At 42.7% G+C, this 27,982-nt stretch overlaps 1 protein-coding gene across 2 annotated transcripts; it reads left to right on the top strand.

Moving 5' to 3' along the window:
• Positions 1 to 374: 374 nt before the first annotated feature.
• Positions 375 to 23,225, top strand: iqsec1b (IQ motif and Sec7 domain ArfGEF 1b). 2 transcript variants are annotated; one of them, XM_080026130.1, is made up of 13 exons: positions 375 to 644; positions 3,353 to 4,620; positions 6,768 to 6,929; positions 8,482 to 8,604; positions 10,411 to 10,577; positions 11,010 to 11,149; positions 11,802 to 11,831; positions 12,223 to 12,348; positions 12,445 to 12,544; positions 12,848 to 13,009; positions 13,239 to 13,415; positions 15,163 to 15,212; positions 18,312 to 23,225. In XM_080026130.1, exons 2-13 carry the CDS (start codon positions 3,359 to 3,361, stop codon positions 18,870 to 18,872), a joined length of 3,060 nt encoding a protein of 1,019 aa, XP_079882256.1. In that variant the 5' UTR covers positions 375 to 644; positions 3,353 to 3,358; the 3' UTR covers positions 18,873 to 23,225. The 2 variants fall into 2 exon arrangements, with proteins under 2 accessions (XP_079882256.1, XP_079882257.1); XM_080026131.1 differs by lacking the exon at positions 15,163 to 15,212 and having other exon boundaries at positions 528 to 644; positions 18,312 to 18,459.
• Positions 23,226 to 27,982: the final 4,757 nt, after the last annotated feature.

Below are 27,982 nucleotides of genomic sequence, written 5' to 3'. Positions count from 1 at the left end.
CCATGCTTTATATGCTTTAATAACATCATAGTGATTTCAGTGTTTATTATCTAATCCTAGACGTTTCATTTCTTCCTATGGAGCTTCAGTGGTGCACAGTCTTACAGCTGCTGGGCATGACTTGAGGTATGTCCTGCAGTGGGAAGGGAATATGTAAAGAAGACCAGTAACATTCAGACTGCTGCTATAAATTCTCTCACTCATATTTATACCCCGCCAGCAGCAGTCTCAAAGTTCAATTTTCCCATCTGTCACATGCTCCTTTCTTTAACACAAAGCAGTGCCTGCCTCCTTCAGGACGATGACTCAGCTAAACTAACCGTGTCTGTGCTCTGTGTGTGTGTGTGTGTGTGTTCTTGTGTTTCAGTGTGGAAGGTGATGCTCCGGGCAGTGAGGTGGGTGCCTCTTTGGACCCCAGCAGTGGTGGCTACAGTTGCGTCCCTGTGACCCACAGTAGTGGAGGTGGGCTGGACAGCAGCCAGCTCTACGGACACATCTTCCTGCCAGGCCACCAGCGGCCCCGCAGACCCAAGCTCCAGCACTCCCAGTCCATCCTCCGCAAGCAGGCCGAGGAGGAGGCCATCAAGCGCTCCCGCTCGCTCTCCGAGAGCTATGAGCTCTCATCAGACCTACAGGACAAGCAGGTGAGAGGGTGGAGGGGGGAGGGGACACAGAGACAGTAGATCCCCCGACCAGGTTCATCTGCCGGCCAACTTGATCTGACCATTATAGCCTAGGATAATCATCATCAGCCAACAGTTGGCCGATAGACGCCAATGTTAAAGTGCAGTGTCTTGGTTTTACTTAGAAATGATGGGTTTCCAGTGACTTTACTTAATATGTTGCTTGCTAACACACCCACCTATTTTTTCCGTCCGTCCGTCCTATCATTTATCGTAAAATAATCCATATGGGTCAGCGCCTAAAAGACAGGAACAAGTTGCTAAAGTGAAATGATGGAAAACATCTTCTGATGAGTGTTAGCGCTGTAAATCCATTGAGGAGATTCAAACATGTATGTATGATATAAACACATGGGTGGTAGCAGCTATTTAGTACCAGGAAAGGAATCAGTTTCATTTCAAATCTGAGAGAGTCCAAGTGGGCCTAAATACTTAATTGTGTTTCCCTAAGAAGTTACATAGTCCGTTCATGTTTGATGTCTTGAGATTTTTGAGTTTTTCACTCCCTTCATTATTAAGTGGATACATGTTCATGATCAAATCGGTTTCGTAACTTAACGTGTCTTGTTTACAGCCTGTGTATCAAGCCATAAAGACAATATGTATGAGGTTAACTGAACTGGGGGAGACAAAAAACATATTTTCCTTATTTGCCAAGTTGCCAAGAGTTGCAAAGTCAAAATGTTCACAAGTCCAAAATGTTGGAATAGGATCCAGAAATGGCTAATGGACAGTTTGGATCCAATCCAAAGTGGGCTCAACCCCGACAAACCCAACAAGGGACAGATGCTCCACCTACTCATGAAAAGTTGAAACACAAAGGAGCAATAAGGGTCATTTCTCCTGCACATTCAGTCAGTCCAAAGAAAACAAAATCCTTCCAACATAAGAGTTGAGCCTTTTTGAGAATTTGACATAGCGACACACATACCTGAGACCCACAGTAATACAATGGTAGTCTACTGTGAAAGGAGTGGAGCCATGAAGACCTCAAGGTGACAATGCACCTGTTGGACAATGACGTAACTGGTCAAAATGGAATAAAAATGCTTTTCTGAATTATTTATTAAGAAAGAACTGCCAAAGTATTAAAGTGTAGAGTTAATAATCTAGCACACTTCATTTTATGTGTGTACATATTACATCATCTGAAGGGTGTTGTATTACCTTTTCTCCTACAAGCTGAAGCTGGTGGTCAAATCTCAGTCATATAATAGTGTTCTGGTTTGGGACTTCTGGCCAAATCAGCCATGTCTGTGTGGGATGAACACTACTCAGTAAGCAGTTGAAGTTATAGCCTGGTGGATGGAGCCTCACTGTTATGGTCCGTGCTCTTTATGGCATGTTTGATTCCACACTGGCCCACTTGGCCCCTCACACTGGGTCAGAAGTAAAATGCAGCACAGCCCTAATTTTATGTTATCACTTTTGTAGTAATGGTCTATTTCTTAGTCATTTCAGTTAAGTGTACACTATGTAATAAATGCCAAGCTGATTCCTTTTAAGTATAGTGATGTTCATCCTTCTTTTAATTAAATATATTGAGACACTGCAGCACCGGCAATGAATCAATTTATATTATAGGCCATCTTCTGTAATAAGTACCCAGCTATGATCATAATTTTCCTTATATACCGGTATACTTTTTGTACTTCTTCCAAGAGCAATTCCTCATCATTATTGGGGCCATTTCCATTTTATCGGTTGAACTGAGTTCCCATGACAATGCAACGTAATCCATCTTCCCAGGGGGGTCTATTCTAGTCAAATAAAACCTAAATTCCATGAATTTTTAAATGTCGTCATCGTCTTTTAAGCCTTGACAAAAAGGGATAGGACAGCAACATCATGCATCAATCTGTCAAATCCATCTTTTAAGGTAACAGTCTTACTGTTGTAGCCAGAGAATGTTTTCTAGAAAGAGAGTTGTTTTAAGTGGTACGCCAGACAAAATATTTTTTCATGAAGATTTATTCTGTATTTTCTTTAAAAAATTCAATGTTTGTAGGTTGCTCATTGCTGCCTCACACAATGAGTGGCTGTGATAGTGATGAATGTATTGCAGTGATCAACTTCAGGAGTTCTTCTGGAAGTAGAATATTTAGTCATACTTATGTAAAACTATGATTGCTTGGAATACTGTATATAACAAATATTGACGGAAACCAGAAAAGTGGATTATGCTTAAACATTCTATGGATGATTTCTGATATTTACATCTAGTTGCCTTTCTGGAATCATAACTGACATGAGGCTGATAACAGATGCTTTGGAGCACACTTTAAAGTTTTTAGAGTCAGTTTGACAAACTAATCTTAAAACAAGGTGCTTTAACTAGCTTTTTCTTTTATCTTGCGCAGGCCTCATAACATGATGTATGAAATACGACTTGACGAAAGTTCCAAACTAGGTTGACACAATGAACTAGCTCCGCCGTCTCTTTGACATTGTAGAAAAGTCTTGGTAAATAGTTTGAGATGTGGTTCAAAGAGTTAGAAAATCCAGTGGATCTCGAGTTTAAATTATAATGTCATACTACTATTTTGAAGGTCAGGATTTACCATTCCCAATATATATTATAGCCACCATTTAAAACCTTCAAAGTGTGAATGTGTGTGATACCAAAGAGAATGGTATCACTTTTAACATATTTCCTTCTCTTCCTGCAGGTGGAGATGCTAGAGCGTAAATATGGTGGCCGTTTCATAACCCGGCATGCAGCCCGCACAATCCAGACAGCCTTCCGCCAGTACCAGATGAACAAGAACTTTGAGCGTCTTAGAAGTTCTATGTCTGAGAACCGTATGTCCAGAAGGATTGTCCTATCCAATATGAGAATGCAGTTTTCCTTTGAAGGACCTGAAAAAGTCCACAGCTCCTACTTTGAGGGAAAGCAGGTCTCACTAACAGATGACGGCACCAAAATTGGTTCGCTGGTTCAGTCGGAGCACGGCGGGGAGATGGGCATGCAGGCCAAGACCCCAACCACACAGAGCGACTTCACGGATGCTATCACCGAACTAGAAGATGCCTTCTCCAGGCAGGTCAAGTCTCTAGCCGAGTCCATAGATGATGCTCTGAACTGTCGCAGTCTGCATGGAGACGACAAGCCGTCGGAGCTGGGGAGAGGCCACCAGGATATGGACAGGGAGCCAGTCAGCAGCCAGGTCAAGCCCTCCCACACCACTTCAGAACACCGCAAACTGGATGAGATGAGAGCATCTTATAGTGACGTCACCCTTTACATCGACGAAGAGGAACTGTCACCACCACTGCCCCTGACTCAATCTGTAGACCGGCCCTCCAGCACAGAATCTGACTTGCGTCTGCGTTCCCTCAACTCCTCACAGGACTACTGGTCACTCGCTCACTCTAAGGACGATAAGGGAGACACGGACACCAGCTGCCGCAGCACACCGTCTCTGGAATGTCAAGAGCAGCGCTTGCGGGTAGACCATCTACCTTTACTGACCATCGAGCCTCCTAGCGACAGCTCTGTGGAGCTGAGCGACCGGTCTGACCGCAGCTCTTTGAAGAGACAGAACGCCTACGAACGGACCCTCAGCAACCAGCAGAACAGCCCCAAGCAGATCATCCACAGCCTGCCGCCCCGGGGGCCTCCCAGGGAAGAGGAGGCCACCCGCCATCGGCCGAGACAACTGGAGGCCCACCTGGCCATCAACGGCACGGCCAACCGGCAGAGCAAGTCGGAGTCTGATTTCTCCGACGGTGACAACGACAGCATCAACAGCACATCCAACTCCAACGACACCATCAACTGCAGCTCCGAGTCCTCGTCCAGGGACAGCCTGAGGGAGCAGACACTCAGCAAGCAGACCTACCACAAAGAGACTCGCAACAGCTGGGACTCGCCTGCATTCAGCAACGACATCATGCGCAAGAGGCACTACCGTATTGGCTTAAACCTCTTTAACAAGTATGTACACTTCACTAGCCTAAACAAGATCCATTCACCAAGACCCAGACACAATCTGATGCATATTACATACAGTCCCCTACAAAGGTATTGGAACAGTGAGGCCAATTCCTTTATTTTTGCTGTAGACTGAAAACATTTGGGTTTGACACCAAAATATGAATATGAGACAAGAGATCAACATTTCAGCTTTCATTTCCAGGTATTTACCGTACATCTGGATCTGATACACAACACATAAGATAGAATTATTTTTAAAGGAACACCACATTTTTAGGTGAGCAAAAGTATTAGAACAGATAGACATAAAATAAATTAAAGTGAATACAACTTAATAATTGCAAATTCTTCTCTTGCAATAACTGCATCAAGCCTGTGACCCATTGACATCACCAAACTTTTGCATTCTTCTTTTGTGATGCTTTTCCAGGCTTTCACCACAGCCTCTTTCAGTTGCTGTTTATTTTGGGGGGTTACTCCTCTTTAGCAGGATTTAAGTCTGGAGATTGGAAGAACCTCCATCATGCAGCAAGATAATGATCCAAAAAAACTGCAAAAACAACAAAGGAGTTCATCAGGGGAAAGAAATGGAAGGTTTTAGACTGGCCAAGTCAATCTCCAGACTTAAACGCTATAGAGCATGCATTTTACCTGCTTAAGAGGAGACCGAAGGGAGTAACCCCCCAAAACAAACAGCAACTGAATGAGGCTGCGGTAAAGGCCTGGAAAAGCATCACAAAAGAAGAATGCAAAAGGTTTGTGATGTCAATGGGTCACAGGCTTGATGCAGTTATTGCAAGTGAAGGATTTGTGACAAAATATTAAGTCTTATTAATTTTAATTTATTTTAGGTCTATCTGTTCCAATACTTTTGCTCACCTAAAAATGTGGTGTTCCTTTACAAAAAAGCTATCTTCTCATCAGATCCGGATGTAAATACCAGGAATTGAAAGCTGAAATGTTGATCTATTGTCTCATATTCATATTTTGGTGTCAACCTCAAATGTTTCCAGTCTACAGCAAAAATAAAGGAATTGGCCTCACCGTTCCAATACTTTTGGAGGGGATTGTACATAATGAGGGACAGCAATGGTTATGTGGATTAGATCCAGTCCATTAGTTATCATATATGCCTTGTTTCCACTGAGCAGTACAGTTCTGTTTGATACGGTATGGTTTGGTATGGAACAGTAACCCTACATCTGGCTTACGTTTCCAATTCCAACAGTAAGCTAACTTAGTAGGCCGTACAGCGAAAGCCACAAGTACAGAACCAAAAGGACAGCCTGGCAGCAGGACACAGTGTAGCCCACCATTACATTCAATTAAGATAATGAGCTCAACACAGCGCTGCGCGCCAACATTTTTCACTAAATGCTCTTTCCGAGGTGATTACACATGGCAGTTTATCTCTTGCATGGAAGTGTCAACTCTGTTGACCAGTTGACGGACTGCAGTGTGTAGCTCCACCCTTTTGAGACTCTTTTAGGACCCTTTTGGACGGTTCGTACTCCAAAGACAGGGTGACGATGCTGTATGGTATGCTTCTTTTGGTACTCTTCCCATCTTTTGAAAGTGGAAATGCAAGTAATTGCATGCTGTACCGTTCTAAACCGAACTGTACTGCTCACAAAAAGGCTTTAGATAATGTGTTTTGTTTAAGAACCCAAAATGAAACTGTATTCTAAGGAATGTTAAATATGCAGCGCTGTTACTTAAAACACAACTATCTGTCTATTCTACTTAAGGTCCAAATGAGTCTGGAACTCATCCTGCTCCTCTGTATGCAGAGCATGAGGCACATTCATCTAGGCCTGTGTGATGCCATTTAATCATAGATAATAATTTCCGATATGGTGTCTTTTAGAGCCAACCATTAATTTCCTTTTAATAATGTTTGATCCAAATCAAAGAGCAACGTATCTCCCTCCACTGCACTCCTGGCCCGTCTCTGTCCACTACCCTCCTCCCTGCCTTCCAAAATCCTGTCCCTCATCTGACACACATTTGGCCATTGGCCGTAGTGCAGTGGGATAATCACAGATTAGGATTGTGTCCTCACCATTTATTTTTTCTCTCTCTCTCTCTCTCTCTCTCTCTCTCTCTCTCTCTCTCTCTCTCTCTCTCTCTCTCTCCTGTGTCTCCAGGAAGCCAGAAAAGGGCATCCAGTATCTGATAGAGAGAAACTTTGTTCCAGACACTCCAGTGGGTGTGGCCCACTTCCTGCTCCAAAGGAAAGGCTTGAGTAGGCAGATGATTGGAGAGTTCCTGGGTAACCGGCAAAAACAGTTCAACAGAGATGTCCTCGAGTGAGTTTGCAGCGTGTAATGTCTGTGTGCTCTTTGAAACATCTGCGTGTGTGCGTGGATGGATCATGTTGTCTCCATCCTGTAAACATCAATCAAGTTTCTTTAAAAAAAACAGTTGCTTTTTTATATGAACATTTAGTATTATGTAATGACTCAAGTTACATCCAGGAAATAAACTGAAATCGAACCCACGGAGGAAATTGCTATGATGCTCAGATAAACATAGAGACACCGTTTATATATCCTTCAGTCCTTTCAAAAGGGAAGGGAGGCAGTGAAGATCTCTTATCTTCCTGTCGGGATTTTTTGCATCATTCAAATAGCGCCTCCACTATGCTTTATACCGGGGAGAACCTATCTGAAAAACACTTGAAGCACACTTGCTCTATCATTGAGATTCAGTGGAGGATAAGGACCAGGAAAGGTGTGTCAGTCTCAGTCAGTCAGACAGGCATATCTGAAGGGCTCCTTGAGAAAAGTCTATAAATCCTGACATGCAAAATATCCAGTTGTCAGGGATTTGGAGGAGTCACATTCCTCACTTCAGTAAGGAGAAGAGAAAGTTATCACGTCCTTTATTCAAGTAGAGGTTTCAATGTCACAATGGAAAAATATACTCCGTTACATGTTAACCGCCTTCATTAAAGGTGGACTCTGGAGAACGCTTGCTGTCAAAATCACTTGCTGTTAAAAATCAGTAAATGTCACGTTCAGCTAACTGTCCGTAATGTGTGTACATTACACAGTTTAGGCTCTGTAAACGGACATGTTGCTAGATACAGTGGGCCCCACCGGATGAACATCATATTTCTTTTTTAGCACACACACACACAGTGCAGACAGTCACGTCATGAGGAGCTATTCACTGCAGGTTTCTCAAGAATTTCGGACCTTTAAAGTTGCTCTAACTATTATTAGTAGCAGGAAAAAAAACTGACTAATTTGAAAGTGGTTGCTTTTAGTGACCTAACCACAAAGAATTATTACGTTTTTTTGCGATTATCCTCCTCAGCCCTTTGGAGCTTTGGCGTACAACTTACTGTTGCTGCTTTAGTTTAGTAGCACACTGCTTTCATTGACCTTATTTCCAGCAGAAGGCAGCAGCTCTAAATACATCCACTGCACACTACTTGTCCCACACAAAACCAGACAGAATAAGTTAGTGGCAAGTCGATTCAATGAATGGAACATTTTACCAACAATGGTGCCAGAAGCCCAACTCTGACGTAATGTGGTTTTCTGTCTACTTGTGTAAATGGGCAACTCGTTGGAAATACAGATGAACATATGTCAAATGTGTGTGTGATGTTGAGCTTGTTGTAGAGTTCTTCACTGAAATGATTTTTAGCAACAGCTGCAGCTCTCTCATATATTGAAAGTGATATTCAGCATGGAACTCCACTCGTCTGTCTCTGTTGCTGATTAATGCAGATCCACTGATTAAAGGCAGTTATACACCACTGAATCCCAAGCAGCATGCCTAAATTACTCCAATTATACCATCCAAACTGATCATTTTCCCTACCGCTTTTCCACGTGTGATTTTCACCAGCTGTGTGGTGGATGAAATGGACTTCTCAGCTCTGGAGCTGGACGAGGCACTGAGGAAGTTCCAGGCACACATCCGAGTACAGGGAGAAGCTCAGAAGGTTGAGCGCTTGATAGAGGCCTACAGGTAAGAAACACACTTAAAAGGATAGGGATCCAACGCATGACAGGGTTTCATCTCCCAAACCAGCTCAAGTCTCACTGCTACTGAGTGGTGCGGCTCAGTTTATTTTGCCGCTCAAAACACATTTATTTGCGTTTCCACTTTCAAAAGTTGATAAAAGGTCAGTCTCTGCACCTATTTTTGTCACCCTTTAAGGTAGCAAACCATCCCAAAGGGTCCCATAAGGGTGGGGCTACACACTGCAGTCCGTTGTTTGGTCGACAGGTTATTTTGTGCGAGAGTTAAGCAGTTGTCTGTAATCACCTCACCTCTGCAAGAGTGAAGAGTCTTTAGATAAACATGTTTATTGTGTGGCATTGTTCCTCTTCATTCAAATTAATCAGTGGGCTACACTGTGTCGCACTGCTACGATGTCACCATAGTTATGTAGCTGCCGTAGCCAGCGCTGTCCAACAGCTCTGACCCCTAGACTGTATCTACTCTGACCGAGGCTATCGCCGTGCGGCATAACCCCGCCTTCCAAGTAAGGGGTATTGTTAGCAGTGAAAACACAAGCCAAACCTAGGGTCACCGTGTCATGCCAACCAAACTGTGCTGCTCAGTGGAAACGAGGCAGTCGTTATTTCACAACAAGGACTGCCAACGTATTTGACAGGAGGATCATTACTGGGTTCATTGCATGTGTGCTGTTTACCAGCAGCACAACAGCGTGCAGGAATCATGAATAGCAAAAGCAAGGATAAGCTGGTATGCACCATTTCAAAAACACCATTACCCTCTAAAAGAGAAGTGACATCAATGAGTCACATTCTCCCTTTAATATTCTCTCGGGCATACGAGCAGGAGTGCAGCAGTGCAAGGCCATTTTAAATCCGGACTTTCCTCAGATCATTCCTGACAGTGATTTAGAGAAAAAAAAGAATAAAAAAGAATTTCAAAAAGTTGAGGAAAACCTCCCTCCAGGGCTGCTCATGTTGTTTGTGCCTCATTTATTTCCCCCAACCCTCAAGGAAGGCGCTCTCATACCCACAGAGAGTGAGCTTTCATCAGCACAGAGCAAGGATAACTGGACCTCAGTAGACACTGCAGTCACTTTTACTTTGGAGAGATAATGATAACTGATCTGCCTGCAGCAGCCCCACTCCAGATAGTATCGGTAACCCTTTCAATGGTGACTCTGACACCAAATCTTCTGCCGAAAGATGGGGTTCTGTCATAGCAGAAACAATAATACAAATGTCCCATCGGTCATTACAACTTTGACCAAATAATTACAAATGTCAAAAGTAATATCAAGGAAATAGGGTTTGTTATCTCTGAAAAGATCAATTCAGGTCAGTTAAGTTCGACGTTTAAGGTCACTTATTATATTAACATGTATACAGGTCCCTGGTGTGACTACAGACTCCCAAAGTGTGACAAGAACCATCCTCTCTCTTTGGCTCCACCTCCATCTTTTCAGAAAACCTATGTTCAACAACACTGTTAAGATTTTTTTCCCCCCTCATGATGAAGGGGAGAGACCACATCCCCCCTCATTACCAAACTAACCTAGCACTACCTCCACCTGTGATAAGCACCCCCCAGACCTCACCCTAGGGCCAGTCAGAGCAGACTGGGCTTTTGGAAGGACTCTAAAACAGACTAAACAGAGGAGATTCAACAATGGCACTCTGAGAAATATAAAACGATTTTTGGACACTACGCAATGAAAGCTAGTTGTTTCTAGTATGAACCCAAATTACTATTTTGAACTTGAAATTAGCAAAATATATCTGACCTTTTTAAAGTTTCTGTGTCTCTTCACAGCCAACGCTATTGCATCTGCAACCCCGGTGTGGTGCGACAGTTCAGGAACCCCGACACCATCTTCATCCTGGCCTTTGCTATCATCCTCCTCAACACAGATATGTACAGTCCCAACGTCAAGCCTGAGAGGAAGATGAAGCTAGAGGACTTTGTTAAGAACCTTCGAGGTACTTTGCTCTCCCTTTCTGCACCTCGTCAAGCTTACTGTCACCAAAGCAACGTGATACCTTTGGATGCTGCTATTGAGTTTTTACGCATGCATTTTACTTTGATTAAAGACTGTGCCAATAAGGTTGTGGCCAATAAAAGCTCTGCTTTTTGAGGCAAAGCACTTTTAATTGTTGCCCTTGTCTTTTGAGGCTATTAGCAGTGGCTTTGGGGTGTGGCTAACAAATTTCTCCATCTATTGGCTGTGTGTGTGTGTGTGTGTGTGTGTGTGTGCATGCTTGCGGGGGGGGGGGGGGGAAGGGGGGGGATACTCATACTCAAATGTGCGTAGCATGGCAGAATGTAAGTTAATTGAAAGGTTCATCAGCTCTCATAAATCTGGGAACTAATCACTAATCCTTCTCTTCTCCTCCCTCTGGTCCTCTTGACAGGAGTGGATGACGGGGAGGACATCCCCAGAGAGATGCTGGTAGGGATATATGAGAGGATCCGCAAGCGCGAACTCAAGACTAATGAAGATCATGTGTCCCAGGTTCAGAAAGTGGAAAAACTCATTGTTGGAAAAAAGCCGGTAAGTTTCAGTTTGCCCTTGGGCTGCTGCACGTACAGTACAACTTACCACTTTTATCTTCCCCCTCCATTGAAGAGCCGAATGTAGCAGTGGCAAGCAGGACCAAATTACCCAAATTACCCAATGTACTTCTGTCAGAGAGCACTAGTCTATTTATTGCCAATGCCCTCTAAAAAAGAACTGGATGAAAGAGAATTCTTCTACAGATTTTTTTTTTTACACTGTTGGACTCGATACTTTAGCGCCAGAGTAGACTTTCATGCCAACTTATTGGAATACACAGTATATTTTGGGCTTGGTGCCAGCCACGAAAAGACCACTTTGACGTACAGCAGATTGTATCAAATCCATGTGGGATCACAGAATTTGCAATTCCTTATGGGGGCAACAGAAGTTAAGCACCATAGCTTTTAAACCCCACCCTTCCTTTTGGTCAATTGATGCCCTTTTTATCAAACTATTTTCACAAACCAGTAGAAAAACATGAACACAACATATTCAAATAAAGTTGGGACAAAAAGATGATCTGTGACCCATAAAATAATTTTTTTGGATTTGAAATGTAGTTCATATTTCTTGCTGAACATTATTCGAACATATCTTTTTTTGACAAATCATGAGATGACTTTTGCATGTATCTCTCACTCCATAGATTGGCTCGTTACACCACGGTCTGGGCTGTGTAAGTATTATTCTTTCTGTCACATTCTTGGGGCAAAGTATATTTAAAAATAGCCTGCAGCCTTATGGAACAAATGAATCCATGGAATGTATAAAAAGATATATTGTTGTCAGATGGTACCTTGAAAGCTTTCTGTGAGGCAACACAAGACCAACTGTAGAATGGTGCTGTACTGTGTGTGTGTGTGTGTGTGTGTGTGTGTGTGTGTGTGTGTGTGTGTGTGTGTGTGTGTGTGTGTGTGTGTGTGTGTGTGTGTGTGTGTGTGTGTGTGTGTGTGTGTGTGTGTGTGTGTGTGTGTGTGTGTGTGTGTGTGTGTGTGTGTGTGTGTGTGTGTGTGTGTGAGATGTATTTTTTTGTATCTTGTGCAATATGTATTTGCATTTGTGTGCAGGTGCTGTCCCTACCCCACCGGAGACTGGTGTGTTACTGCAGACTTTTTGAAGTGCCCGACCCCAACAAACCACAAAAGTTGGGCCTTCACCAAAGGGAAATCTTCCTCTTCAATGACCTTCTTGTGGTACGGCAGATATGAATCTTTGAGCGCATTTAAGACTTACTTTGGCATTCCAATGACAAGATTAAACTGCAGTATATTCTATGCTTTTTTCCATAGGTTACTAAAATTTTCCAAAAGAAGAAGAACTCTGTGACATACAGCTTTCGGCAGTCCTTCTCACTTTATGGAATGCAAGTGATGCTTTTTGAGAATCAATGTAAGTGATTTTGTGTAAGCTTTTTTCTAAATGCGTGTCAGTTTGCTTCAAACAAACTCATTTTGTTTAGTGCTGTTTAGGACACAATCCAACGCAGGATGAGGTCCTGTTGTCCTAGAGTGGGACCACAAGTGATAAATTGTACAAATGGGAACGACTAACCCTAACCCCGACAGTTTTTGATGATCAAGAGGCATTTGACGCACACTAAAACCTTAATGGTAGCAGAAGTGTTGTCTGTTATTGAAATAGCCCTGAGTTATGTATACTAAAATTTAAAGTCTCGCTATTTTCACTCTTTAGATTATCCCAATGGAGTCCGTCTGACTTCGGCCATTCCCGGAGCCGACATCAAAGTCCTCATCAACTTCAACGCACCTAACCCTCAGGACCGCAAAAAGTTCACCGACGATCTGCGAGAATCCATCGCTGAGGTCCAAGAGATGGAGAAGTACCGGATAGAATGTAATGCAAATGAATCATGATTTTCTCTAGATATTTATCCTCAACAAATATCCATTAAACAAGACTAAGAGGCACTTTTACATGTTCATGAAATAGTCTCATCTTTAACTCTGATGATTATAAATGAACTGTAACAGCAAACAAGTGTCATCATCAGTGTCAAAAAATGACAAAGGAGGGGGGTGTCTGGACTACTGTTAATTCTGCATACTGTGTGTCTCATGCACAGCTGAGCTGGAGAAACAGAAGGGGGTGGTGAGACCCAGCTTGTCCCAGAGTTCAGGTTTAAAGAAGGACACGGGCAACGGCAACCTGAGCCGAGTGAGCCTGGACGACAGCTACGCCATCGGTGAAGGTTTGAAGAGGAGCGCCCTCAGCAGCTCCCTACGCGACCTCTCGGATGCAGGTAATAACAGGGCTTACAATGCTAACATACTAGCTCTTGTGTTGTAGCTCTGCTAGACCATGTAGAGTACTTACCCAAGCTGGGTCCTGGCATGATACTATTCACTTCTTTCAGATATGTATTCATTTATTTGGAAACTTGGACATAGATGAGTTCCTGTTTTCCTGTACACTACAGTATTGACTTGGCTGGTAGCCACTGCAATGCAACTGACCCGTCAATAGAGAGTCTATCAGTGAACACAGCGCCTGAGCCATGAAAGCCAGTGAAGCAAAGGAATAGAGATGAGTGTGTTTGCTAATGGGCCCAGGTGTGATTTAGTCCAGGCTATCAGCTAATAATCCTGCGTCACTGTCGGGCTATGTAGGTCACTGTGATCAATTTGAGCGTCTTAGCCGTAAGCAGAATGAATGTGCTGTGGCTGATTCAGGCAGGGAGTTGTAGTGAATCACAGAGCTGCCCGGCACACAAACACTCAGTGGCCTCAATGCCAGGTTCTGACAAGTGAAGCTACCTATAGTAACTGCTAGTGCATTGTGCTGTTTGTTGTTGGATCAGTGTGCTTGAGACTACACCCTGTACTGGATTTTGGAGGTCAAAATGTCAGGAGCAGTTTATGCAGCACAGAAACAGCTTCCTCTACCTTTAAAGCTCTAGTGCGTAACTTCTCCATATGAATGAATGTCCATTACATTCAAGCCATTGCCACGAGTTGACACAAAGTTGATAACGCCTAACAGCTACACAGATCTCTCTGTATTTCTCAGTATGCCATTGTTTACAGCCTGATGTGGACAGGTGGACAGGAATTGATTCTACTGCCAAGAAAATATCTGTACGTACAGCAGAAGGATTCAAATCCAAAAAATAAAGTGTCTATCACCGAAGGCTTACCTCATGTAGATGGGACAACAGTGAAGTTGTAATTAATGTTGTAATTAAAGAAACAGAAGTTACGCACTAGGTACTATAGGTACTATATGGAACTTAAGGTTTACAGAAGGTCCGTTTACAAGTCATGGGGAGTGCTACTGAAACTCTGGAGTATTGTCATGTCCAAGAAACCCTGATGATGTCATTGTGATGTCATCAGGGTAATCTTGGCATGGGCTCTAGCTTCTTAGCAGAAATCTTCCGTTTGAAACTGGAGGCATGGTGTGTGGAGTTACAGGTTGTATGATCATACATTTACAGACATGGAAAGGTTTAATAAAAATATATACAGTAACTGGTTTATATTATGGGAAATGTAGCACCCAGTGTTTTTGGATCGTGACTCATACTCTAAACTTAAATTCTGGATATGTTAGCCTCTGCTGCTTTGATTTTAAACATATATTTTTTAAATTGTCCTTTGTGAGTCTTCCAACTTCATGGACATGAAATGCTTAATTAGAGGAGTACCCCTTTAATGCAGCCAGATTACAGGTGTCCTTCTGATGGAAAGGTGTCCTGCCAGGTGTCCATCAAGCTGCTGTGTAGAAACGTTTTGTCATCCCAGAGGCTAACTTTAAGGAGTTGTAGCAGTGACTTGCTTATCCACTTTCCTTTAGTCCTTATTCGCCCTCCCTTCTGCTATACTGACTGCTGCTAGCTAGTCGTGTGCTGCTCTTGCCACCTTTATAGGGTGCTAGCTGCCCCTCCCACCACTAGCACCACCGTTATTAACTTAACAGAAGCGATATGTGCACCTTCCCGTGTTTACCCGCTGGCGTGTCTAATCTGTCATGTTACATGTCCTGGGCAGGCAAGCGTGGGAGACGCAGCAGTGCAGGATCACTAGACAGCAATATGGAAGTAAGTAGGACGCCACCTGCTGCTGCCGAGCTGTCCTCTGACTTTATGATGTTCACTCTGAACACACAAGACTGTTGTTTTTTTTTGTTGTTTTTTTGTCTTTGTAGTTTTGTTGTAGTTTGAGTTTTTAATTCTGTTTCGGTGGTGTTTTTTGTCATAAGCACATTGGTCACTGTGCATGAACTGGGCTGAACCGGAATGATGCGCCGTGGCTGCAGACATAACCCTTGATGTACACTACACAGCATGACACATCTAATAACACTCCTGACTCATATTATTATGGCTACTCTGTGTTGATGCTCCGAGTCATCCTCAACCCGACTGATTTGAAGCCCATCCTCTGAATTGTGTCCCTTTCTCTTTCACTCTGGAAGGGAACCTGGCTGTGCTTTGTCCGTTCCATCTACTGCATGCTCACACAGTTTGAAGTGACTGACTCGCAACCGCTTTCTGTCTTTGACCTCAGATCTTCTTAAGCAATTCCTCCCCTTTATGTTTGATTTGCCAAAACTAATGTACTGCAGAAAGAAAGAATATACGCATGGAAGTACAGATGTTAAACTACGATTATATACACAAGGCCTAGCAGGTCTAGGTGGTTTTACCTGCAAAGCTCACAATGACAAAGTCTCCACCATCATCATTCTGGCCATCTAAACTCTCATCGGTGGTTTTGTTAAGTGGAATGGAGATGTCAGAGTCTTCTTAGCTACTGTATCACCTTATTTTTGGTGACTAGCGTATACAGCCATACCACTGGCACAACTGACCCCAGGCCCTTTGGCACAAATCACCCCAACCCCAGCATTTTGGAAAAACTATAATGATGCAGCAGTTTAGGGCTAACATCGTGCTAACTGTATAGACTCATAGTGTAGCATACAAAGGCACTAAAACATGTGTCAAATGTTTTCAAACGTGTCTATAATTGTTCAGACACAATAATAAAAAAAAGCTTTATCATAGAAATTTTACTTTGAAAGTAAAAACACTGTTTATTTTAGCTTAAATGTGCTTACCTCTCATTCCATGTGTCTCCCTTCTTTACAGGATGAGTCAAATGGATGGCTCTTCAAAAACATGTGGTCACATGACCAATTTCTTCTATGGTTTTCTAGCAACAAGGGGTGGCACTACTTCCCCCCTGGCACAACTCACCCCACTCTCCCCTACATGTTTCATATTGTCAAAGAATCCAATAAAAATAACAAAACCAACAAGTCCCACTGATTTTTAAATCAACACATCTGAAACAGCTGTAGGTTATTTAGAAATTGGGCTTATTTAAAGTTAGTAAACTTTAAATTAAATAAGTCGTTAGCTGTTTAAAGAGTTGAAATAGTTAGGCATGTGCTATGGGACACAGGTCCCTGTGTCATTTTCCCTTTGAGACCTGTTCCTTTATCAACTTAGTTTAAAATTATATTTCTGCCCTCAGCACCCACACAGAGGGCAAATATCAATAACATGAGCTCCATGTTGACATCCAATATGATACCATATATCAACAGATTTGTCTTTTCGCTTATGGGTTCCTTTAACAAATCAGTGCCATTATCAGGCTGGCTCTCATTAGTTTAGTTAACAACAGTTTATGAAAACACATAAGCACTTCCACCTCAAAACTGTGACACTTTCTTTTGGATCTGCAGAGTCATTGGTAAATAGTTAAGTTTGCATGTGATGCATGGCTTTTAAATGTATGCTTACTGTCTTTAACATAAACCTTGGTTTGATTGTTCTGTATTAACCTTGTCATGATTATGTTACTCTGCCCTTTTTATCAGGTGTTTAATGTGTGTCTTGCTCAGTGGGAAGTTAAAAAAAATCTAAATACATCACTTTATTCAGCAGTGTGTTGACAGTCAACCTGAACGTGCCAGCTGAAAACGGCACTGCATACTTATGTGTGAACGGTATTCGGGCTGCATCTTTAGATTGTTCTATAGTATATAGGCTCCGAAAGTGAATAGGGTACCGTAACCTTGGGAAGCAGATATATAACAGTAACATGAACTCACAGAAGTCAGAGAAAGAGAGAGTATGATGAGGACTTAGAGGCTGTTTGTCTGCTCATGACAGCCAGCTGAGCCTCCAGACTCCAGACCATTTAGAGAGAGAGAGAGAGACGACCGTGAAGTGTTAGTATGGATAGACAAACAAAAGCAACCAACTGGAATAAAGTCAGGGAGAAGCTTTTCCACAATGCAACACAAGTAATTGTGTTAGATTTTAGATCAGCTGTTAGCTGGCCATACAGTCAAGATTTTGACAAGCCTGCACTCACAGACTGAAAACCCAGTGGGGTGATACACCTTTTTATTAGTTTGTCCTGCTGTTAACATACTGAAGAGTAGTAGGGTCAAAGGTGGAAAAAATTTTATATATTTTTTTCTATAATGCACAGTGAATAAAGTGGAAATACTTTTAAGTTTTCGTGAAAAAGACTAAATACAATTTTGAGAATAATAAAGACGAATTACAATGTCGGGGATAAACTGACCGGCAAATATAGTGGTCAAGCTGGAAAGATGTTGACAGATTTGAACCTGCCGGATCAATAGCTCTTAAGCAAAGCTACATTTATTAAAAGACAAATGATGCATTTTTGCCACAACCTAATTGTAGGTGAAACCAGGCCATCCTCTCAACTCTGACCAAAAGAAAAGGTACTAAATAGTTGTATCTTCAGTGTGGCCATTTGTAGACCCTCCCTGTGCTCGTCTCACAGCCCACTGCACATAAAGAGCAATGTTATGAGTGGAGCTTAGAGGACGTCTCGCTTTGGCAATAATGAGTTTGTAGCCCATTGTCTGCCCTATACGACGGTATGCATCGTTTGTGTTTTGTTAACGAGTTATTAATATCAAACGTTTGAATCTGTCAACTTTACCGCAGTCTTAAGCTGTGGAGTTTCTTCTCCACATTGTATTTCGTCTTTATTCTCAAAATTGTATTTCCGCTTTATCATCGACATTTCCACTTTAGTCTCCAACTGCATAATGACAAAAAAAACGTCCTCCTCTCCTCTCATTTCTTTTTTTTTTCTCTCTCCCCCATGGCCCTAACTTCTGACCTGTCCTCTCTCTATTGCAGGGCTCCATCATTAGCAGCCCCCACATGCGGCGGCGGACCCCCTCCGGCCGGGACTGCCCGTCGCGTCACAGCAGCGGCCAGTCGTCCCTGCCCAACTCCTCCTCTCTGCTGGGCTCGCTGTTTGGCACGCGGCGGCTCAAGTCCCCAAGCCCCGGCCCCACACTCATCTCCCACACCCCGCACCCATCCAACCTGCACCACACGGCCCGCGCAGAGACCGACACAAACCAACACGCCCAGTTCTGCCTCCAGAACCCTCCGCCTTACCACCACCACCACCACTACCACCCGCCCGCACACCTGCAGCAGCACGCGACCCAGCACCAGGCCTACCATCAGCCCACCCCCCCTACCCACTCACAGCCTCACCCGCACCAGCAGCACGCTCATGGGAGCCACGCCACGCAGCAGCCACACTCTGCACACTCTGCCCACCCCGCTCAAGGGCCCCCCCACCACAAAGGCACACTGCCCCAAGCACCAACCTCCGCCTCCACCCTCCAGGCCCCCGGCGCCGGCAGCACCAAGCCCAAGCACAGCGGCATCAGCACGGTGGTCTGAAGAGCTTGCACACACACGTGGGTCCTCTTTGACTGAACTGAACTGAATTGAACTCCCAAGGCTCTTTTTGCCCCCGACATGACTGTCTCACTGTGCAGCGTTGTTTGTTTTGGTTTCTTTGGTCTGGGGATGGGGATGGGAAGCCAGAGGAGATCCCTATGCCTCCCCTTCTTCAGTGTTTCTCTCACTCTCTCTCTCTCTCTCTCACTGGGTGCGGATATGAACACGTGAACACCTTCAGTTTCACCTTTCCGTTCATTTCAGGTCACAAGTCTAATGTTTGCCCGCTTCAAAGAGCGACATGTGACGACACAAGAGCATGCACAAAGACCACAACTACTGTTTCTCTTCAGTAAATTAAAGGAAAGTCGACAAAATATATTGCTTACTAGTATTTTACAGAAGCAGTCAATAGTAATCTTGAATTTAAAGCTATAGTGCGTAACTTCCGTCGCCCCCATGTGGAAATTCTGAGTAGTTACAACAACACTGTCATCATCATCGAGATGAGTTAAGCCTTCGGTGTTCACGCATAGATGTTATACCTTCTGCTCTACGTCCAGGTTTCTTAGCATTAGAATCGTAATCTGAAACATTTCTTCTGCGCCTCATGGGATTTTTTATGAGCTAATGCACCAGTGTCGAGGGGGGGGGGGGCAACAACAGTTTGTAAACGCTGCCATACTGAGAGATACAGAGACACTTTTGGCTTGAATGTAACCAAGTTTTATAGGAAAAAGTTACGCACTATAGTTTTAATGTGTCAAACGTGTGTGTGGTTTGGCTGAACAGACGGTCATCCTCAGCAGTAGCTGTATGAGTATTTAATGTAGCGTTAGCTCACGGTACACTGTGATATCTCTGTTAGCAATTATAAATGTGCCAAGTATTGGAAGCATTTACTAATTTAGTCACACAAAAAAAAATGCTATATGTATATTATGCATAGTATTTTGTAAAGTAATAGTATCAACTGTTATTGCTATAATTATTCTTATTACAGATCCAACACATCAATTAAATCTCTCAGTATTATACTCGCACATACATAAGGTGGCGTAGTTTCACTGTTAAGAACACAATCAAACGCTTTTCAATAGTTAGGCAATTCAGTACACTGAAACACTTCTGTGTGTGGCTGCCTTTGAGTTAGCACTCTGTTGAAGGCCAGTGCCGACCTGCGTGAACAGTCCCATCCACTGCACACTATACTAACTCTGGTTGGGAGTCGTCTCTCTCCTGCGCTGGCAGAAAAAGGAATGTCCGCCCTTCCCTAACCGGCTGCTTGTCCTTTCAGCATTTTATTTCTTTAAACTATTTTTTTAGAGTCCGATGAACAATACAAAATGTCCTTTATAGCCTATGTGGTGGTACTGCGACCCCAGTGGATTTCTCTGTGCGTATTTAAATGGAACCCTGAGTCTGTGCACTCTGTATAGCAAGCAGGGAAACATGACTCTGCCGACGAGGAAAAGCTCTCAGCTGGCTGAGTGTTTGCCTCTGTCCCTCTTTGGTTTGACTGTGCGTCTCTCCAACAGGGATACCCCCTGCAGACCTACATGGACACCATACTACCAGGAAAAGAATTATCATTCTGTGATGGTGGTAGTAGCACTCTCACAAAAAGCAGTTTTTATATCAATCATCTTTCTGACATATTATGGGATGGCTGCTTGAATACCTCCGAGCCATCGTGTGTGCGTGTGTGTGCGTGCGCGTGCGTGCGTGTGTGTGTGTGTGTGTGTGTGTGTAAAGCGGAGGAAGCAGGGGGCTGGCTGGTGTGTGATGGAGCATAGTTTCTGTTCAGAAGTGTTGGACACAGCACTTGTTAAGTTGATATCAGTGGCAGCAGAGAAGTCTATCTGCTTATAGACAATGAGATGGATTTTTTTTTTATCTTGTATGTGCAATATGTATTTCCTGATTTCTGTCCAAGAGCAATGCAATCTGGTGGTTGTTCATGTTTGCTAGTTTTGTTAGTTTTGTCTTTCTTCCCCCCTTGAATGTCCGTTTGTTATTTCCTCCTCAATGTTTCAGTGAAGTGCAAGTATCCACATGGATGTTGGAGGGGACTGGACCTTCCACGCTGATAACGAATGTCAAAGATACAAAATAATTGCATGTAACAATGTATTTGGAGGCTATTTTCTAACTTATTGTGTATTTCCCAAACTATATCAGTGTTAACAGTTGACAGTTGTTCCAATATGAATGGTAGAATAGTTTCGACTTATTCAATTACAGCTAACTAAAGTCGACTATGTATTTGTGTCACCGCAGAGGATAACCAAACCTGTATCTGTTTTTCCTGATCCACATACAGTACATAGTAGTGTCCTAGGACATGTAGACAAAGTAGGCTGTGTGTTCATACACAGCCTAGGGTATGTAAACAAAGGGAAGGCCTTTGTAAGGGGGGCAACCATAGATAAAAACATGCACGTTTACACAGGCCCTAGGCTGTGAGAGGAAAGGGAGAGCAGGGGAGAGAGCACACACTCCGTCAATCTGGAAATGAGAAGGATAAGTGACAGGTTTATGACTATAATGAATGGAACCCTTTTATCATCTGTCTCTGTCGATGGCTCACACGTAACTGTTGCCAGGTGATGTCCAGTAGAAATCAGCATTATTCAATAGGCTACTTCTTTCCTTGAAGAAGTTCAAGGTACCACTTTGTAATACGCCCCCAAATATAAATGGTTTATAAGGTGTATCGTAATTCATTGACTAATAATTAAGTTTTACTGACAGTTAACTTTATTTATGGTGCAGTGTGTAGAATTGATTGCCATTTTTCAGAACAGACTTGGTAAAAATGGAATATAATATTTCTAAGTATGCTTCAATTAGTGGGTAAACGCTTGAAAATAAAACTAGTTTATTTTATAAACCACCATGTTGCACCGCCATGTTTCTACAGTATAGCACAGAATGGAAATACTTAAACGGCCATACAGTGTTTTTATATATAGTGGGCGTCCTGAGGAAATGCACCTTTTAGAAGACCAAGAAGAAGTACTATAGAATAAATAACTAAATACATCTTCACCTCATCATTCGCTATTGTGGAAAGACTTGAGGCGGTGGTGGATGAAGCCATCTTTAGTAACTAGCTTCTTGTCCTCGTAGCTTCTATAATTATTCAAAAGGGAGGGGTTCCTAAGGGAGCGTTGCAATTTGGAATCTCACCACTAGATGCCACTTAATATTCACACACTGCACATTTAAGTCAAAGAGTTAAGTCAAAAATCAGTGTAACCATATAATGAAGCTTTTAGTCATAACCTGTAAATGCTGTAAAAAGGGTGCCTTATTAGACAGTGGTACCATTTTCTAAAATATCTCATGATCTCTGTAGGCTTTATGCACTGATGGCAACAACTCAAATGCTATATGTGACTCTAGGCTTGTCAAATCTAATGATGATGTTTTAATCCAGCATAGTTCGATTTTACTGAGTCAGAAATGTGCCATTACTGCATGGTCTTTCCATTTTTAAATCAGTTTTATACCGAATGGATAGGGAATGGGACCACCACAGCCCCGCCCAACAGTTGACCATTCACAACCTCTGACACCAAAGTCTGACTCGCTGACTGACTAGTTGTTACTGAACAATGGCACAGCTTCATAACATATTGACAGTTGGAGTTATGTCGAATCAGAGTATTTTTCAGTGTAGCTCCCTCAGACAACCGATCTGTTTTAAAACCTGGTCCAGATTTCCGTGTGAGGTGCTTTTGTTGCATGCCATTGATGCCTACCGTTTCTTTTGTTCTTGTCTTTTTCTTTTCTTTTCAATGTTGTTGTTCTATAAAGCAGTGGGCTTCGCTAGACCCCTAAAACCTTCAATGTAGCTTCGATTTCTCTGACTGATGCTTGTTTACATTTAGATCATCATTTCCGGTCCACTATAGTGTGTCTTCTTTTCATCTTAAAAGTCCTCCCTGTGGCGTGCATTTCACCTCCTTTTTCCCCTCTGTACAGTACTAAGACAAAGCTAGTGTGTACTGCTGAGTGTAAATAGAAAGACAACCCATCTAATGTACCTTGATGAAGAAGGGTTCCAAAGGAAGTACAAGGGGGTGGGGTCGGTAGTAATGAATAAGGAACCATATGTAAATAGTTTGTAAATGATTATTATTATTATTATTATACCACTCAATGTCTGCAGTTACATTGAAGCTGCGTTCCCGCTCCCTGCTCTGATATTCTAACATAATCATCAACTGCTTCAGTCCGCCTCGGGACAGGACTGTATTATCATAGGATGTAGAGAGACCAAACGGCCAACTGTTACACAGTTCACTGGCTCCTGACTTGGTTCCTGAGACACTCCTGTTCCTCTCACACTCACTTTTGAAGTCAAAGGGGGGGAAGGGAGGGGGTGCTCTTATTTTATTATGCATTCTGTTTCTAAGTAGACCATAAATGTAAGACTAGTACTGTGACAATGTTGAGAACGCGAAATAAAGCGATATAATGTAAAAAAAAACTGAGCTGCTTCTGATTGTTTGTACTTTATCACATGATGCCATGTGTTGGTCTCTGGCGCTGACAGACTGGGTAGGTCAAAGAAATACACCTTTTTCTCTTCTATGGCTTTACTTTCTGCAGTCTGAAAACCATATTACCGGCACAGACACTTTGCACTTTTATCCAAAGCGACTTACAACTGAACGTAGGTCATTATCTTTTAGGGTTTGGCCTAGGACCCTCACCTGACTTGTCCAGTCCTAATTGGGAATTGAACCCTGGTTTCCCGTATCAAAGTCAATGTTACCTTTTTCAAGCATAACGGCACCTGATCATCTATTTTTCTGAAGACTTAACAAAGCTCCCTCTGCAGCTACAAAAACACATGAGTAGTTTTCCCCATAGCTGATGATGAGTCAATTGACCTTCATGTATACAATTGGTGAAGTTGAAGTTCAAACATCCTCCCCACATGATTGGATGAGGTACTGAAGAGGACGTTTTTGTTTGCAGTAGGCCTACAAGCTATTACTGCCCTGCCCAAAAAAGACACAAACACTTTCACTCCCTTCTTTAACTCTCCACCTATTTATTATACAGAGGCCTCATTCATGGGCATAAAGGCATTTGTAAACCTAAACAGAATTATCTGGAAGTTGTCACTCATGATGAAAGTCAAACCAGCTGTAGGCTAGGCCTAGGCTACACACAAATTCTTTCTCTCGTTCTTGCGCAACCAACACGGATCGTGTGGCAGGTGGTGTGAGTGACAGTATGCCCTCCCTGTTTGTCTGTCCGGCCCTTGAGGTTGGAGCTAAAAATAGATCTGCAGCTTTGAAGGACCACATCCTCCGTGTCAGCAGGATGACGTCATCATGCTGCCGGGAGACCAAGGGCTTTAGTTCCTCCCCAAGAAATGCTTTAGCATTATACTGCACATTCAGTGATAATTACACGGACCCTCTTTTTCTTTCAAATCTTATTTACACATGTAGCCAGACTGATATTGTTGTGACATTTGTTATAGCTCGCCTACTTTGTTAGTGGATAAGTTTACATGTCATATCTATCTTAAATAATACTAATACTAAAAACCAGTGGTGTTTCTAGGTGTAAAAAACTGGTGGGGCTCACAACAAAAAAGGGGATCAGGAAAAATTTGAGCTTCAAAGACACTGTTTCTCGCATTCTGGCGATTTTATAAACACAAAATGAGTTGTTCACATCAATGTGCACTTTCACATTTTAGCCAAAGAAGGAAAGGATTGCTCCCTTCATCTTTACTAAAAAATAGACAGGAGAAAATTCAATGTGCCGCTACAGTCTTTGGCCTCTGACAGCCAGATACAGAAATTTCAAGGTGGAGTTTTCCTTCATGTTGAGGTGATAGCTGACTATTATCGTTTCTCTTGCGTGGCATAACCTACACAGTACACTTGAATGAGGACTGGATCTTGAACGATCAAAACCTGTGCTCCAAAAATGGTCTACTTCATTCATGTTGTCAACTTGTTTTTGTTTGTGTGCCTCTGACCTCTTTGTGTTAGCAAAGTTATCCTTCTCCGTCCTTCTCTTCTTCGGGCTACGGACTAGACTTTTCCCGGCACTACTGTCACAGTATTAGTGGAATGAACCATATATGTCCTTTCCAATGCCGGAGGGGCAACGCCTGTTGAGGTAAAATAATCTCCGTCCACTTTAACAGAGAAATACTATGAGCACGCGCATTCGCAGTTTTTCAAGTGCAATACACATTGCATTACGCTCATGGGCGAAAGGCGATCTTGCCCCTTAGCCCTTCGGACCAAATCTGACTGGCTCATACGGCTGCCGTAGTCTTACTGCAGAGACCATGGACATGGCAGAAACACAAAGGGTCGGCTAAAAATGAACTAAAAGCGCAGAACTTTTTTTTATTTATATATATTTATTTATTTTTCTTGTGGGAGTAGGTAGGGCTTTGCCCCTAATGACCAGTCGCCACTGCTAAAAACTAATTCTCCACCATTTTGAATACAGTTATATCTGTTAAGTTTGACTTCTTTGTAGTTCATTTGCCTTTGTAAATTGCGCCACCATGTGGCGTTCTCCAGCCATTATTATGCTGTTTAGATGCATTCAGGTGCTGTTGGAAATGCCAGGAATTAAAATTATTATATAGCCTATACTTTTTAGGCTATCTTAAAACTGGATTTTTTTTCAGTGCAAATGCAGTAGGCCTAGGCTTACGGAACAGGTAGCAGATCTCGAGGAGATATTCACTGATTTTGACAGTGATTTTGAAAACAGCATTGTCCACAATCAATTGCAATTTAAATCAGTTATTTCTATCAAAACCTATATAGCCCATCCTTTTCTATGACAGATTCAGACCTTTTCCTGAATGAAATGAAAGATGTTATTCCCAACATTGAAAGTGGATTCCAGGAAGAATGTGATGCTGATTAGACAAAGCAGTTATGAACCTAAAATGAGATAACCCTCTCGGGCCTGATGGTCTAACTGCCAACTTTTATAGTCTTTAGAGAGGCTTTAACAGATGTATTAGTACGAAGCAAAGCATCATAACACGTATATCAACACCAGGAAAAGATGGTCAAATAGCAGATCATTATCCTCCAATTTAACTTTTAAACAACGCTTATAAACTACACACCTATATTTACACTAACTGATTAAAAATAGATTAGATTAATTAGATCAAATAATTAGCGAAAACACAATAATATAAGACTTGTGCAAGATCTGTTAGAATATAACTGTAAGGGCAGAAATATTTGTAGTAATGTATTTCTACAATCACTCTCTGTAATCTTTGTTTGGTCTCACTGTAGTGTATGTAGAATGTTGTACCTTTCTGGTTGAAGAGCTGCTTGCGTGCCTGCTTCATCCAGTTGTCTATGGAGTCAGCCAAGACACAGAAGGGCCTCTTGATGTCATCAAAGCTCCTCCATGTATCCCACCCTGTCTTCTAGTCCATGCCACCAAAAGATGACGGTGTCACAACCAGTAAATGCTTGGAATACTGGTCAGGCTACACATCGATCTCATTTCTGTTAAGGGATTTGGCTGCTGTCACTGCCAGTAATGGTACATCCGTCTCAACTGTGCGTATTGACACCTGGCCTTTTGCAGTAGGGTGTTTTTCAGTGTTGAGGGCTGTCACCCCAGTTGCCAGGAAGGAAATAGTTCAGTGCAACACTTTGTCCAGTTTTCAAGAATGGCACTGGATGGCTCATCGCGTTTACTAACACGCTTCCCTCTCCTGCTGTGTGTTCTGGCCTCAAGACTTTTAGGGAAATATTCATCCCACACGTCATATGGTGAGAACACTTTCTGTATATAATCAGAACATTTATTAGCAGCACCAGGGCATAGCATGTTCATGAGAGAAGCCCCACTAAGGATGATGACCTGTACTGTGGGTTTGGATATGTTTTTTGTGAAGGAATCGGACCCTCTCAATGGCCCACCAAGTCTGACTTGGTGCCAGTTCTCAACTTGACCATTTGCAACAATGCTGGTGGACTGGTTTTCATGCTCATAGAAGTCATCCAGACTTCCGTCACTCATCTGCAATAGAATATACAGCTTAGAGAACAGGGAACAGTCACTCATTTCAGGGATGAGTGCTGTTGGGACCTGGACTCCTCTCAGACTGGAGGTTGGCTGAATAGAGGGAGGTTGTTCATATTAATGGGATCTTAGATGGGCTAGTTGACCATGTCTGTTATGGCACCAGTTAGTGATTAAACAGTGCGTGCAAATGGCATCAGTTCAGGTTTGGTCTGCTCATGGTGCCAGCTGTCAGTCTCCTTCCTCTTCTTAATGGAGGCCTACAATTCTCCAACCAGGGTTCTCCGTAAGGCCTACAATACCACCGGCACCCTTCACAGTGGAAATAATCTGCTTGTGGGCCTAGTCAATGGCATTGGCTGAGAAGCTGCATGTCATCTTCTTCGCAGCAAAGTTTCCTTTCAGAAACTGCCCATTGACACCGGGATGAGTATCTTTGAGTGTAAACATGTCAAGTAAGTGGACTGGTATCCATCTGGCAGTGTGGTTGTGTCCTCATCTATGCTACCCACTGATGCTCGTCTCCATTTGGATTTAATAGTGAGCCTATATCCCCATCTACTGGTGGAAGCGCAAACAGACCAAGGCCGCAACCCCTTATACACCACTCTATTAAAGACAATGAAAATGTATTGCTTTTTCACCTATCAACATCAATGCAAATAGAGGTGTTTTTCATAAGACAGAAGGACATTTAAATCATTTAATTTAATTGATGAGTTGTGGCAACATTTCATTTAGATGTTCGTTTCAAAATGAACTGCTTCACAATCAGTCAGAGCAGTCCTTATCTGAATCGCTATTATCGACTATTCCAATGTTCCACAAGGAACATTTAGTGTGTGTTACACCCTCCAACATTCCCACCCGGAAAGTGTGTGTGTGCTTTGCTACCTCAGCCTATTAATACATCCCAACAGATAGTCTCTCAAATGGAAAGTATGGTCACAGGTCACCATGAAAATAAACACCACAGTCTGACCGATACAAGGCTTCAGAGGACAATAGGGTGACAAAGTAACGGCAATGTAAATCTTGTCTGCTCCGTGATGCTT

The sequence above is a fragment of the Ammodytes marinus genome, assembly GCF_949987685.1.
Source record: "Ammodytes marinus genome assembly, chromosome: 4".
In the NCBI taxonomy this organism is placed as follows: domain Eukaryota; kingdom Metazoa; phylum Chordata; class Actinopteri; order Uranoscopiformes; family Ammodytidae; genus Ammodytes; species Ammodytes marinus.
The sequence above is the reverse complement of the archived record's forward strand: the minus strand, read 5'-3'. Positions and strand labels throughout refer to the sequence as shown.

Coding starts and splice junctions, on each gene's coding strand:
- iqsec1b (XM_080026130.1), top strand. CDS start 3,359: ATGCTAGAGCGTAAATATGGTGGCCGTTTCATAACCCGGCATGCAGCC. Junction 11,832..12,222: donor TACACCACGGTCTGGGCTGT/GTAAGTATTATT, acceptor ATTTGTGTGCAG/GTGCTGTCCCTACCCCACCG. Junction 12,545..12,847: donor GATGCTTTTTGAGAATCAAT/GTAAGTGATTTT, acceptor TTCACTCTTTAG/ATTATCCCAATGGAGTCCGT.